General features: G+C 32.5%; 1 protein-coding gene across 1 annotated transcript; it reads right to left on the reverse strand.

The window, feature by feature from the left end:
• Positions 1–6694: 6694 nt before the first annotated feature.
• LOC135128881 (odorant receptor 33b-like) lies at positions 6695–7892 on the reverse strand. Its single transcript, XM_064055957.1, has 6 exons — positions 7604–7892; positions 7324–7528; positions 7203–7276; positions 7028–7122; positions 6794–6949; positions 6695–6745 (listed from the first exon to the last, which is right to left on the reverse strand). Exons 1-6 carry the CDS (start codon positions 7890–7892, stop codon positions 6695–6697), a joined length of 870 nt encoding a protein of 289 aa, XP_063912027.1.
• Between the last annotated feature and the right edge of the window lie 6909 nt (positions 7893–14801).

Below are 14801 nucleotides of genomic sequence, written 5' to 3' on the forward strand. Positions count from 1 at the left end.
CAATGATCAAAGTCAAACTTCCAAAAATCCATGACTGCATTTAATCGTGATTTTATTGATCTCAGTATATTTTCATTTAAATAGGGGATTTTTTGGTGTATTTTAAACCAGTGGTAATTGTAACTGTACTACTTGCACGTGCAAAAGTGCAAAATATGTCTCCACGAAATTTTGCAAAAATAATACCTTCACTTCACAATCTTTTATTCTTACGTCACTAGTTTATTGGATGGGATAAATAAACTCAATTTAGGATTTTTTCACCTATGTTGTTATTTATTCTCTTCAAGTGCTCAAATATAGACATAGAAGAGCTGCCAATATATTAAACAGTTTGTTTTCTATCTTTAAATTTTGCACAGTACATACAAAATATTTTGAACACAATCGTTACACTAAAAACCTAAAAATACACTAATAATTTTTCAAAACTGCTAATAACGAGTAAGAACGTCTCAAAATCTAAAACAACAAAGTCATATTTCAGTGAATCACCATCTTGTCGAACCTCCTACCACTGTAAAAGTCTCCAACGATAAATCCAGAACTTTTCCAGCCGTAACCACCAAAGGTCTTTTCGAACGTTCCATTAAAATGATTAGTGCTTTTTGAGAGTCTTCTTCGTACTGATACCAAGCACTCATATAAATTGCATCTATTAACGAATTATTCTAAAATTAACACACTTAAAAAATGAAAAATCACAAAATTTATAAACGTACTTCTTCGATGAGAATCGTTCCATAGTAGCAATAAAAGTACACTTGCAGCAACAAAAAACATAAATAATTTACCATAATGACAGAATTGAGGTCAAAATTTTGAAACTAAAAAATCAACTGAGCAGTCTTTCATCTAATCACAAGATATCTACACTTACTTTACTTATCTGTAGACAACAAATGCAAATTACTATTATACTTTCCATGAACTGATAAAATATAGCAGACGAAAAACTTTTCTCGTACTCTTTCACAAATCTGCGACAATAAAATACTTAAATACCTACCATAAAGCATCTGAAATAACTTACTCTAAAACTGAGTTATAATGAACGATGTTGGCTTTAACTTTCCCATAAATATGCCCCGCTACAGATTTTTCAAGGTTTTGAAGATTTTCTTTAAGAACTTGTAGCTGACCACAAGCATGACAAATAAGTCCAGCGATTAAAGGATCTATCGTTGCGCAAGCAAGCCCCACATAAATTACTCCTAAAATTGAACCAAAATACTATTATTTTTGAAAAACTTATTATCTAATAAGCAAATACCTATCACAAGGTTGAAATATAAGAATTTGTTGAACACTGGTTCTTGTTTCAAAGACAGTGGCATCCACACATTCACAGGCAAATCGTCATTCTTCCCCCGAAAATAAAGTTGCCCACACCAGCTGAAAATAGACGCGACACACCCGAAAAAGAATACGTTTGAGTTTCTTCGACATACACTAACACAATTTTCAACTATGTTTTCGTGTTTCGCTGACTGTTTTACAAAAATGTATTCATCGAAATAGTTGATGCATTTTCGAATGTTGCTTCCGTTTACCACGACGGATAAAAATTTCGGTGCTTGAAAAATAACAACCATTGAAATTAAGTCGTCGTATTTCACTCCATCCGTGTCTCTTTCAAAAAACAGTTGGATGAAACCAAGAATGGATCCTGGTAACATGGCGAAAGCGTAGACTGTGGGGGCGTAAATTTTGTAAAGGTGTGGATAATTTTCGAAGGGATATAAGCCGAGGATTTTCATGACGGTTAGATTTAGTTTGAAACTGGTTTCAACTACGCCTTTCATTTTTACAATGGGGGTTACTGCATCAATTCAGGGCTTATATCTGCTTGTCGTGATCAATACGTTTGTCAAGTCCAGCGGTGATCTCTCCCTTTAATTACATTAATTTTACATCAAAGACTTTAAAATACGGAAGTAAATAATGGAGAAAATGGTACAAGACAAACGAAGTTAATTATTATTATTAGTGGGAAAAGTCGAGGGATCAGAAAAGATGCCACCAAATTGTAACGTTAACTGAAATTAGAAACACGTAGAGACAATTGAATTTAACAGAGCGCAAAATGTGTGTTGAAAGGAACTTAAGAGAAACTGTAATAAAAAAACACCATATTGTGCAAAGAAACTAGAACAAAAGTCAAAATAATAATTATTGAATCAATCCTAAAAAAATGATAATTAGAGAATGAGACATATGGGAGAACAGTAGTAAAATATAAAATTAAAATGAAAGAAATAATGAATAGTACGAAAATTTAAGAAATTTTGTTACGTTGGATTTGTCGACACTACTTTTCAACTTGGATGCTATATACTGTACTCTAAAATGTAAAACAATGTCCGAATGCAATATTACTATATCATCTTACAATTTAAAATACGATGGAAAGTCCTTCTTCTACTGTAAGTACTGTAATACATTTTAATGTCACTTTGTTGTTATCCAGAAATATTTACTGGAAAACAAATTGCTCTGCTTAAGTTAGCTGTTAAAATTTTTATAAGCCCAGTTTTGTGTCAATATTTAATTTTTTTTTATAACATTCAGTATAATTTGGACACTGGTTTTTTGTTCCATTAATGAAAAACGTTACTGTGAACATGCAAAGTCATCCTTTTGATACACTCATCTGATTAAAAAATATCTTTTGTGTCAGAGTGTTCATTTAAATAACATTTACTAAACAATATTTCATCACATTGTTGGTCCACACGATATTCCTAACATCTACATAAAATTTGACAACATTCGGTCCAGTGGTTTCGGAAATTATCAGAGAGACGACAGCAGGCAAACGGAAACGGGAGACCTACTTTTCCACACTCTAGGGATCATCGAACGTCGACAAAATATGAACGTACGTGAAAGTACGCGGTAAAGAAGCTATATTAAGTTTAGTTGGTTTGGCAGTTAGACAAAAAGGAAATCACAGTTTTCTCAACAAGCATAACTAATTATTGCTGTTTTTCTAATCGGAAATATGAGAATTTTCGACCAATGCCAACACGTGGTAAATTTGATTCATTGTTTGTAAATTCATGTTAGGATTTTAATCGTTAACTAGTTCTAGCACAATTTAACAGTCATGAGATTGTTCAGATAAAGCACTTGCTAGGAGATTTCATGAAATTCACTTATTCAGGAGTCATCCATTGATATCAAGTTATCAATAAGGTTTCTGGATGCTTGACACTTCTTAATTCCTCACACAAGTTAGCTAGTTGTTCATTTAGGGCAGTTAAATTAAATTAACGTTGTCGCACTCTAGGAAAAGGACACACACCAATGAAATTTGGCATTTCTTAAGATTTTTGAAAATTTTAATATACAAATCAAATACAGTATAACCTCTATAATCCGAACCCACGATTATCCGAACATCCAGTAATCCGAAGAGAGGCCAGTTGAAGTCGATCTCTCTTTAATCCGAACCAAAATTCTGCAATCCGAACTAACTTGAAAACATGCACCTACTTGCAAAAATGACGCAAGATCTTCGTTCTGTACGTGTTGTATTGAATTTTTTTTAATTTTCAAAAATTGTGATATTTCAATGCTTTGAATTAATTGACTAATTCTGGAAAAAAGGTTGAAGTTATCGAAAAAATGACGCCGGAAGTGACTTTTGCGCCCCGAAATCTACAAGAAAAAATATTTAGTTAAAATAGCAGTAGTACTTGTCAAATAACCTACCCTCTAAGAAAATAAAAGGCGGCTGGGCCAGGCTAGTATATATTTACCAAAATAAGACTCATTTTGGCAAATGACCTACTCTTCTAAGAAAAGGTACTAGCCCCGCCCACCCACCCCTTATTTTCTTACAAGAGTGGATCATCTGCCAAAATCAGTCTTATTTTAACAAGTACTAGCCCCGCCCACCCACCCTTTTTTTCTTAGAGGATGCCATTTTTTTTATTCTTTATTTCTTTTGAGAAGTAGAACATTGGGCAAAATTAGTCTTATTTTGGCAAATACTAGCCCGGCCCACCCGCCCTTTGTTTTTTTAGAGAGTAAATCATCTGCCAAAATCAGTCTTATCGTAGCGAGTACTACTAAATTTTTCAATATTTCGATTTTCAACTTTCGAATTTTTCAATTTCTCGTTTATTATATTTTCAATTTTTTGATCTGTCTTTCGAGTTTTCATTTCTCTGTCCAACTGCAAAAAACTTTCGATTTTTTAATTTTACAATTTTGGCAGTTTTCCGATTTCGCAATTATTTGATTTTTAAAAATATCAAGAAAATAGATTTCTTTAAATTTTCGATTTTTAAAAGTAATTTTGATCAGCGATTGCCATGTTTACCGTAACTTTAAAGCACCTGAAAACTTTGTTTCTAATTTTCAATTTTTGGATATTTCGATTTTTCAAAATTTCGGGTTCGAATAAATTTGTTCTTTTAGTTAAAAAATCGAAAAATGACAAATCGCGAAAAGGAAAAATTTTAACTGGAAAAATTAAAAATCAAAAAATTCCAAAATTGTAAAGTTAACACTCGAAAAATCAAAAGATTGGAATTAAAAACTTCAAAATTGTCAAACAAATTATATATCAAATGAAACATTCCAAAGTCGAAAAATCTAAAAACTAAAATCGATTTTATAAGATTTGTTTTCTTTTTTAAATTTTTCGATATTTCAGTTTTTGATTTTCCGATTAAACAGCTGTACAATTTTCCGATTTCTCATTTATCCAATTTTTCAATTCGTCGTTTTTTGATTTTTAAGTTTTTTTATTTTTACCAAGTACTAGCCCCACCCACCCAGCGTTTATTTTCTTAGAAGAATAAGTCATCTGCCAAAATCAGTCTTATCTTGGCAAGTACTAGCCCCGCCCACCCGCCCTTTCTTTCTTAGAAGAGTGGGTCATCTGCCAAAATCAGTCTTATCTTGACAAGGACTAGCAAGGGCTAGCCCCGCCCACCCACCCTTATTTTCTTAGCGGATATGTCATTTGCAAAAATCAGTGTCATATTTGCCAAGATAAGACTGATTTTGGCAGATGACCTACTCTTCTAAGAAAATAAAGGGTGGGTGGGCGGGGCTAGTACTTTTCTTAGAAGAGTATGTCATTTGTCAAATAAGTCTTATTTTAGCAAGTACTAGCCTGGCCCACCCTCCTTTTATTTTTTTAGAGGGTAGGTTATTTGGCAAGTGCTACCATAGTAAAATTTCATTTTTGAAAAAGCTGTCTAAAAATTTTGAATAAATTCAGACGTGTTGATTCCATTGTTGGTTAAGAATACTTTATTTCTGTTTAATAAAATTAGGGTTTATTTCGTGAAATTTGTTTTCAGCAGGGTATGAAATTGTTATTCAATCCCCTTTCAACTTTTTGGGAAATTCAGAAGAAATCGCTAATCCGAACACACCTTTCCCCAATTAATTCGGATAATCGAGGTTATACTGTATCTATTTCGAAAATATTCCCCCGGGATCATAAACACGCTCAAAATCTATTTTTCTGAATTATTTGTGGATTTTTAGGCAACTTTAGCAAAAGCTCAATTTTTCAATATTCATTTCTTTGAAAGACCCTAATGACATTTTTGCAATTTTTAGGATTTTCGTAAACCATACACATAATTTTTCTGTATCAGAAAATTTATGGCCATTTTTTGGCAATTTTTACGACTCAAAAAACAAATTTAATTTAAAACCGTATATTTGGGAAATGTTGATCCTGGACCATAAACACAACATAAACAAAAAGTTCTTATGGATTTTTCGGCAACTTTTCAAAGATATGAACTATTGTCTCGATTATTATATTAGCAACTGGTAGATTTGTAGTTACATACTTGTTAAAATTTCCAGTTGTAGTTATATAATTATTAAAATTTCTAGTCCAACCTTTGTAAGATTCCAGAGCATTCGGTTTTACAATTTCAAAGTTAAATAATATGATGCTATAAAGTTTCGGTAAACCACAACTGCAGAAGTATAAATATTGTTATACAATTTTAATTTTTTTATTCAAAAAAGCTGAATATCTAGAGTAAGAACTCAACAAATGAAAAAAAACATTAAACGTCATTAAAAAAAATAAATTAACCGGGAACATGTTTCATCATTTGAAAAATCATTTTGGTTTGGTTTAAAATAATATCTCATAAAGTTCGTCAGGAAATTGTCAGTCGTGCCCACTTTATTCTTTCTAAGTGTTAAGGGATTATGAAAACCCGCAGTGAGAAGGAGGAAAAATTAAAAATTAATTAATTAATTAATAAAGATTTATTTGCCAACAAAATAATTCCATTTACAAGACAAATTAATTACACCTTAAATTCGATGAAGTTTTCAGACTCCTTAGTCCTTTTGTGTTATTTTTCACCCTAACTCATTTAAAATTGTTAGAAACCATATTCCTAAAATTACAACTATCTTTACAAAACTGTGCAAATGATACGAAAAAATTTTGAAAGTTAACTAATATTTCACTATTAAAGAATTCTACACAAAACATTCGCTAAAAGGGAAAATATCTTACAAACGTTAGGAACATTAATATCACAATAGATCTAAACGATCTAGAAGAGAAACTGTTTTGATAAAGAGTTATATTTTCAATGTTTTTCGAAAAACTAAACTTTTTTTTGAGCATCATAATTTATTTACACTACAGCATTGTGTTGCCTACGTTTAACAGTCGAACTGTGCAATTAAACAATTATTCGTATGTTTTAAGCAAAGCAAGGAAAGAGTAGGACCGTTTGATGATCTAAAACATAAATGAAAATTAATAGTACGACACAACCTTTAACGTTACCAGAGTAAAAGTATCCAAAGTTAGCCCAAGCAGCCTTCCAACTGTCACCACCATTGGTCGTTTGGACCGTTCCATGAACAGTATCAGAGCCTTCTTGGTTGCATGGTCATAATTGTACCATCGTCCCATATATATAGAAACCGGCAAGGAATTATTCTAAAAAAGTACAAAACAATATTATTTTATATATATATATACACTTACATACTACAAAAAACAATCACCTCTTCATACAGCGTTGTACCGTAGTAACAGAAGCAGTAAATTTGAAACAAAATCACAGATACATAAAGTATCATAGTTACGGAATTTACGCTGGAAAGTGAATCCTAAAATACGAGTTTCTGATTAATTTTGGCTATAATTTGTATAACAAAACGGACCGCACTTAACTGAAAACAACAAATACCGATCATGATGATGCTTCCAGATAATTGGCTAAAGATGACTTGGGAGAAGCAATCTTCATACTGACCCACAAAACTGAAACAGTACTTTTATGACTTTTATAACATCAACTCAAGAATTACCTGGCTATTGCCTGATGATAACGAATACAAAGTTTCAGTTTCTGAATTATGGTCACTTTAGGACATAAATTAATCTCCCGATCTTCATCATAATCCAAGTGGCGAAGATTGTATTTCAAAATTTGTAACTGAGCAGTGGTATTACAAGCCAATCCCCAGATTAACGGATCAACAGTTCCACAAGCAATTCCCGAGTAACCGATCCCTGAAAATCAAAATTTCCACACCAAAAAAAAAATTAAAATAAATCGCTTATCCACTGCTAGCATCGCAAAGACACAAACATACAACACAGGCTGATTTTCCACTGAAAACGGAAGCCACACTTCGACTGGTAACCGGTAACTACCACCCCAAATGAACGGCTTAATCAACAAACTAATCCAACAGAAAATCGCTCCGCTGAAAAAGAACTTCGTATTTCTTCGACACACTCTTGTACATTCAACAAGAACATCGTCAGCATCCTCAAGCAGACTGAATATTTCCAAATCGAAGTAGTGAATGCACAGTTTAATTTCGTTTCCATTTGTCACAAAGGGCAGAAACTTCGGGATATAAATCACCATTCCAACAATGATGAATGAGTTATAATCCATAATCTGCATACCAACGTTTAAAACGAAACCAAAAACTCCGAGCACTGCAAATGGCACTAGTGCTATGAAATATAACACGAAAGACCAAAACTTATGCCAAAGTGTTTGTTTTTCTGGAGGGTAGAGCCCAATAAGTTTCATCCAACGTAGGTTTAAGGCAAAGTTAACTTGTGTGATGCTCGGCATTTTCTTGAGACTGACGTTGACAATAGGTTGATCTTTATATATTGACTCGTTGGAGGGATGAGCAGCTATACCTCGTAATAATAGACGATTATAAATTTTTCATCAAAAGACTAAAACATAAAAGTTAATTTTATTCAATATTCATTCCTCTTGCACATTTTATCGTTTGTAATAGCGAATGTCCAGTCCCTGTAATTATTATCTTGGTTTCATAAATTATTAATTATTGTGTCCGTAACGGCATTTCTTTCAAGTGCATGTTTCTGATGAAATCGTTTTAAATACGGGATTTTATTTATGTGATAATTGTGTGATTAGTGGTGTAAATCCAACTATAAAATCCTGTAATGGACGTTATTTTCCTTAAACTTAAAATTCTCACGATTAGTTCAACAAATTTAGTTTATTAACCTCTGAATGTTAAAAAAATAAGAGTGTATTACTAAACTACAGGTAAAGAAACATCTGCTCCATGTTCAAGTGATATTTTCTTAACAAATTTTGGAGACAAATATACAGCTTGGATAATAGTATAAGACTGATAAGTTGATAACAACTATACTGGGTTCCCAAAATTGTATGTTTTATGATATCCTGTATCAGTGCAAAGAAATGGATTAAGAAATTGTACGTATTATCCCACACAATTCAAGAGAGAACTTTGGGAAATTACCTCAAGAGATTTTTTATTGTTCTCCATTTCTCCGAAACTTCCTACCATTTCTCCAGCATCACCAAGATGAAATATAGTAATTTTTGGATATTTTAAAAATTCGTTTTTGAAACCAAAAATATCGAAAACCTTTGTCCGGGTTGTTCGATCTTTCGAGTTAGTTTGGCGAGATTGTTACAAAAGGTTGCATAGTTTTAGGAAACTTTGCCAAAAGCTCAAATTTTCAATACGCCCTTCCTTCATCGTTATGAACTTACCTTTTTCCAAGCACTTTCGAAAATTACTCAATTTGAAAAATCTTAGTAAGAGTTCATCAGCAGGTTATGTCTTCCCAATTAGCTCGACCATTTGTATTTCATATAATTTTGGATTTTTTAACAAGTTTGTCAGAAGTTCAATTTTTCAAGAAATTTTTGACTTTTTTCCAATCACTTCCGAAAATCACGTAACCAGACTATTTTATTGACTTAGAATTGTACAAGTTAGTTTAGGTTTCATTTCTTGGTAAATTTCAACCATTTTTGCAGAATCGCCAAGATCAAGTACCTTAAAAGAATTTTTGGGATATTTTATAAATTTGATTTTGACTTTGCAGAGGATTCACATCTATTTTCCAGAACTTTACTGCTGTTTGCAGTTTCATTTAAGAAATTACTTAAAAAAAAATGAGATTACAGTTAACAACAGGGTAAAATAAAATTCGCGGATTCAAAAACCGGCACTGCCATAACTCATAATAAACATACATAAGTCACTGTAGTAGATTTTACTACGAAATCTTCTTAACATCTTAATTTTTGTGTATTTAATCTAGTTCTAGTAAATAATGTTATTAATTTGAAACCAATTTGAAATATGAAATAAAATTCGTACTGTATTTACATTGCTTAAAATTTTCGCTAAAATATTTTTCTCTGGAAGGAAGATGTACATGTGTGAAATTAGAAACTATGATGGGAAGGTAATTTTTTTTGTATTTACCCTCACCGTATTGAATTTTTATTATTTTTTTACTTGTTTTGAAATAAATCTTTCTATTCTTTGTTTCTAATTAAATATTTGTCTTTATTTTGGGAAAGAATATCACAAATTGAAAGAAACAAATATGTCTAAGCGCAGTTAAGTGTAGGGGAAAGGTGCAAGAAATTATTTGTAAAGAAATACCGAGTCAATATTCATTTAAAAATCAGACAACAAGAACAAATAACAGAAAACATAATTTTCGATATTCAAACATTGCTAAATTATTTCTATAAAAATACAAAATTATTTCATTACAATAATGCAGTTACAAGCAAATTCTTGTTATATTTATGTACACACTCTAGAGGTTCAGGGCGCGGAGATAAGTACGCCGATCCGGGAAGTCTTCTCGTCACGAATGGGGCTGAAGTGCGGTTCTCTGTGTGACTCGCTCGTAGTAAAAGAAGTTGCATCAGTCAACGTATTGGCGGCACTGGCTATAAATGCAATTCCTAAGCCCTCTTAATCCATTTAGCTCCGCTTTTAGAAATCCATTAATAAACATAGGAATAATTATCCAAGGTATAAATATATACCGTCATTTAACCCTTGGATAAGTCGGCATTGCTTTTACAATACTTTTTATCTGATCGTCAGTTATTTTTAGGGATAGCAATATTTGATATCGATAGTAATGAAGAGATCAGGGACCACGTAGGACAAATGAGATATCCAAAGGATTTTGGACATTAACATTATGGTGAGCACATTTGAATTAAAATTCACGCGAAAAAAAAATTAACAGCGGCGCGAAATCACTTTGAATAATTTGAATTTGAAAAAAACATAATCAAGAAAATCGTTAAACATAGACAACCATGTGCACGTTTAGTTCTTTTTCTGGTGTTGGTAGTTCTGCTTGGAACGTTAGTTAGAGGGCTGGTAGTGAGAGAGTTGGTAGTGAGAGAAGATGGCGGCTTTGTAGAGAGGAGAGAGGGTCACTTTTGGTTTGTTGTTGTGAGTAAAAACCACGTGGTGCGTTTAGTAGGATAACTTAGTTGGTTTGGTAGTTAATAAAATGGATAATTACATCACCAAAGAGCTTTTCTCGCTACGCCGGATACATGTTGAGTTGTTTATTTATCATATGTTTTGTTTGGGATAAACTGAGAGCAGTCACGATATAAACTCTCAAAGTTGATGGTTCTAAGTAACCAATCACTTGGATCCTGACATAATGTAACATCATCTAAATTCTTTGTTTGAATCTATGATAAAGTGCGGCATAATTTAACTTAATGTAAATTCTTTTTTTGAATCGTTGATAAAGTGTGGCAAATAAGTATTAAACTCACATAATTTTCTTAGCTTTGCAAATTTTCACCTCACACAATTTTTTCTCTCTCACAATTTTAACTTCAGTAATTTTCTTTGTTGTATACTTTCTATTTCTACAGTTTCTAACCTCACATAATGTTTGTTGAAGTTTTACTTCACATCAGATCTTTTTTTGTTTTTTTTTTCAATTTTTGCTAGTTTCTTTTAGTTTGTAACTATTTATGTATGGCGAATTTAAATGTTGTTTATTGGTCTTTTTAAAACTTTCACACTTGTTCAGTTAGAGTTTAATATCAGAGTCATAGAAATTGAATATTTAAATGGAATTGAGGGTAGATAACACTAAACTACGTGGCAAAAGCGGAGGGTGCGGTTCCTAGTCGAGCTGGCGGGATTTATCGCGCCATCTGCACAAAGGATACAGACTTTGTATAGAAGTCAGGTCAAGTCAAGATGATGTGATGCTGTCGACGAACTACAGGTAAAGAAATATTCCCTGCTCTATGTTCAAGTGACATTTTCTTAACAAATTTTGGAGACAAATATACAGCTTGGATAATAGTATAAGACTGATAAGTTGATAACAACTATACTGGCATCATCAAGATGAAATATAGTAATTTCTGCATATTTTAAAAATTTGTTTTTGAAACCGAAAATTTCGAAAATCTTGCTCTGGCTTTTTCGGTTTTTCGAGTTAGTACATTTGAAGTTTTCTTATCGATAGTCTAAGTAATTATTTTTTTGACAAAATGAAAAACCTGTTCTGTTTCTAATTAAATATTTGTCTTTAATTTGGGAAAGAATATCACAAATTGAAAGAAATGAATATGTCAAAGTGCAGTTATGTATAGGGGAAAGGCACAAAAATTTATTTGCAAAGAAATACCGATTCAATATTTATTTAAAAAGCAAGCGACAACAAGAAGTAGCAGGAAACACAATTTTTGATATTCAGTCATTGCTAAATTATTTCTATAAAAATACAAAAATATTTAATTACAGTAGTGCAGTTACAAGCAATTTCTTGTTATTTTTATATACACCAATCAAATATACGGATTGATAAATATCAATCACTCCGGGCAATCTTCTCGTCACGAATAGGGTCGAAGTGCGACTCTCTGTGTGATTCGCTCGTCGTAAAAGCAGTTGCGTCAGTTAGCGTCTTGGCGGCTCTTAACCCACTTAGGTCCGCTTTTACAAATCCTTGATAAATATGGGACTAGTTATCCAAGGTATAAATATATACCGTCATTTAACCCTTGGATAAGTCGGTATTGCTTTTACAATATTTTGTATCTGATCGTCAGTTATCCCCCAGTTTATTTATTTTTATTATGATGTTGTTAACAAAATGATATGTAAAATGTCAAGAATATTACCATAACAGAAGTGTATTATCTATCCAAAAATTTAGAAAAATTTTAATAAATGTGTGGAGAGCAAATAGAATTTTACAATAACACTACCAAAGCAATTTTTTCTCTGAAAAAGAAATTTTTCCTTGAATCTGCTAGTAATTGTGACAATTTTCCTCTATAATGTAGAAGTTTACCGTTTTTTTTTATTTTTTAGCAAGGTGATTAGAATGATTAGGAATATTATAATTCAATGCTGCTGAAAAAAGCAATTTATGAACGTGGAAGCATCGTAGATCAACTTTTGGAGGTTATGTTGTTTATTATTTCGATAAACCTGAAAACTCCACAGAATAAGGCGAATCTATATAATTCTAAAAGAAAAAATAGAGTCAATAGTGTGGTAATCAAATCTGAATTAAAATTTCGCGCTGCAGAAAAAAACAACGGCGCGAAATCGCATTCGAATAATAATTTGAATTTGAAAAAAAATGAATTCAGAAAATCGTTAAACATAGGCAACCATGTGCAAGTTTAGTACTTTTTTGGCAGTTGGTAGCTCTCCTAGAAAATTTCTGGGTAGTATCTAGTGAAAGGGTTGGCAACGTCACTGTTGTTTTGTTTGGTGTGAGCGAAAGCACGCGGTAAGGAAGCTAGATTAAGTTTAGTTGGTTTGGTAGTTAGAAAAAAGGGAAGCCTTTGTTTAACGAAAATTAATCGAGCCGATTGCCGAGCCAACACGTGGTGTAAATTTAATCTATTGTTTGTAAATTCACAGTTCATGTCAGGATTTTAATCGTAAACTGTTTCTAAGACAATTTAACGGTCACGAGAACTAATCCTTTGTTTATCAAGTCATAAATAAGGTTTCTGGATGCTTCTACTTAAGCGTTACATCATAGCACTTCTTAATTCCTCACACAAGATTGCTAATAGTTCATTTACTTAACGTTGTAAAGTGCGATAGAATCGTGGAGTGAGGTACGGGAGGATTAAATTTTTCCCCTTAGGCAGTTGTTATCATCATCACATCATCGAGACATATTTCTCGCCACGTGGGAAACTATATCGCCGAGACGCATATTTCTCGCGACAAGGGATGCATTATGTGTTTTAAGTAACAAGTCACTTGGATCATGGCATAATTTAACATCATATAAATTCTTTGTTTAAATCGGTGATAGAGTGTGGCCTAATTTAACATCATGTAAATTCTTTGTTTGAATCGTTGATAAAGTGTGGCAAATATTAAACTCAAGTAATTTTGCTAGATTTGCAATTTTTCATGTCACAATTTTAATCTCCGTAATTTTTATTTAATTGAACGTAAAATTTCACGTTCTGCAGTTCCTAACTTCACGTAAATTTTTTGTCTACACAAATTTTACTTCACGCCAGACCTTTTTTTGTTTTTATAAATCTTTGCCAGATTTTGACCACGTAAATATTTTGTTGATTATGCTTCCATCTTCTTCCCACAAGTGTATAGCGAATTTAAATGTTGTTTATTGTTCTTTTCGAAACTTTAACAGTTGTTCGGTTGTAGTTTAATGTCAGAGTTATAGAAAGTGAACATTTAAATGGAATTGAGGTAAATAACGGAGAAACACGTGGCAAAAGCGGAGGGCGCGGTTCCTAGTCGAGCTGGCGGGATTTATCGTGCCATCTACACGAAAGACGCAATGGGAAAGGTCGGGATAACGTGACGCTCTCGGCTAAGAACAGGCAGCTTTTTTTTTTAGTAATACTTTTCCAACCTTGGGGTCCATCACTTGCATCTGAATGCATTTCGCCAGAAAAGAAACACAATGTAGGGTTCCATTTAGTTAGACGATCACAGCCAAGACCAAATTTTTGAATTTTTGAATTTTTCGCGAGTTTTTAATTTTTTTTTTCACATGACAATTTAAAGCAGAATCTTTGGGTTATCACAATAGTTTCGAATCAATTGTGAAAATGATGTGAGACAGTGTTATATATTAATTACTATTCCTTGGATAAATTCTTATCCTATGTCAACAGCAGGGGTTAAGAAATACCATTGTTTATCCAAAACTTTATCTATTCCGTAGATATCCTATGATTATAAAATGGCTATCAGACGTTTATCGAAGGAATAGAGATATCCCTCTTAATCATCTCATCTCTCTTAATTCATCCGTCTCGGGTGGCATGGAATCACGGCTTTCTGTGTGATCCGCTCGTCGTGGAAGGAATTGAGTCACTCGGCGTAATTGAGTCACACGGCGTAATTGTGGCAGTGGAATTTGTATGGCCACTTAATTGTCAATCCTATAGTTATCCAGCTATAGTTAATTTTAATTGGAAATTGATAAACACAGACAAAAAACATGACCT

The sequence above is a fragment of the Zophobas morio genome, unplaced genomic scaffold (genome assembly GCF_036711695.1).
Source record: "Zophobas morio isolate AGI-343-1 ecotype UQ-CSIRO unplaced genomic scaffold, CSIRO_AGI_Zmor_V1 ptg000014l, whole genome shotgun sequence".
Lineage (NCBI taxonomy): Eukaryota > Metazoa > Arthropoda > Insecta > Coleoptera > Tenebrionidae > Zophobas > Zophobas morio.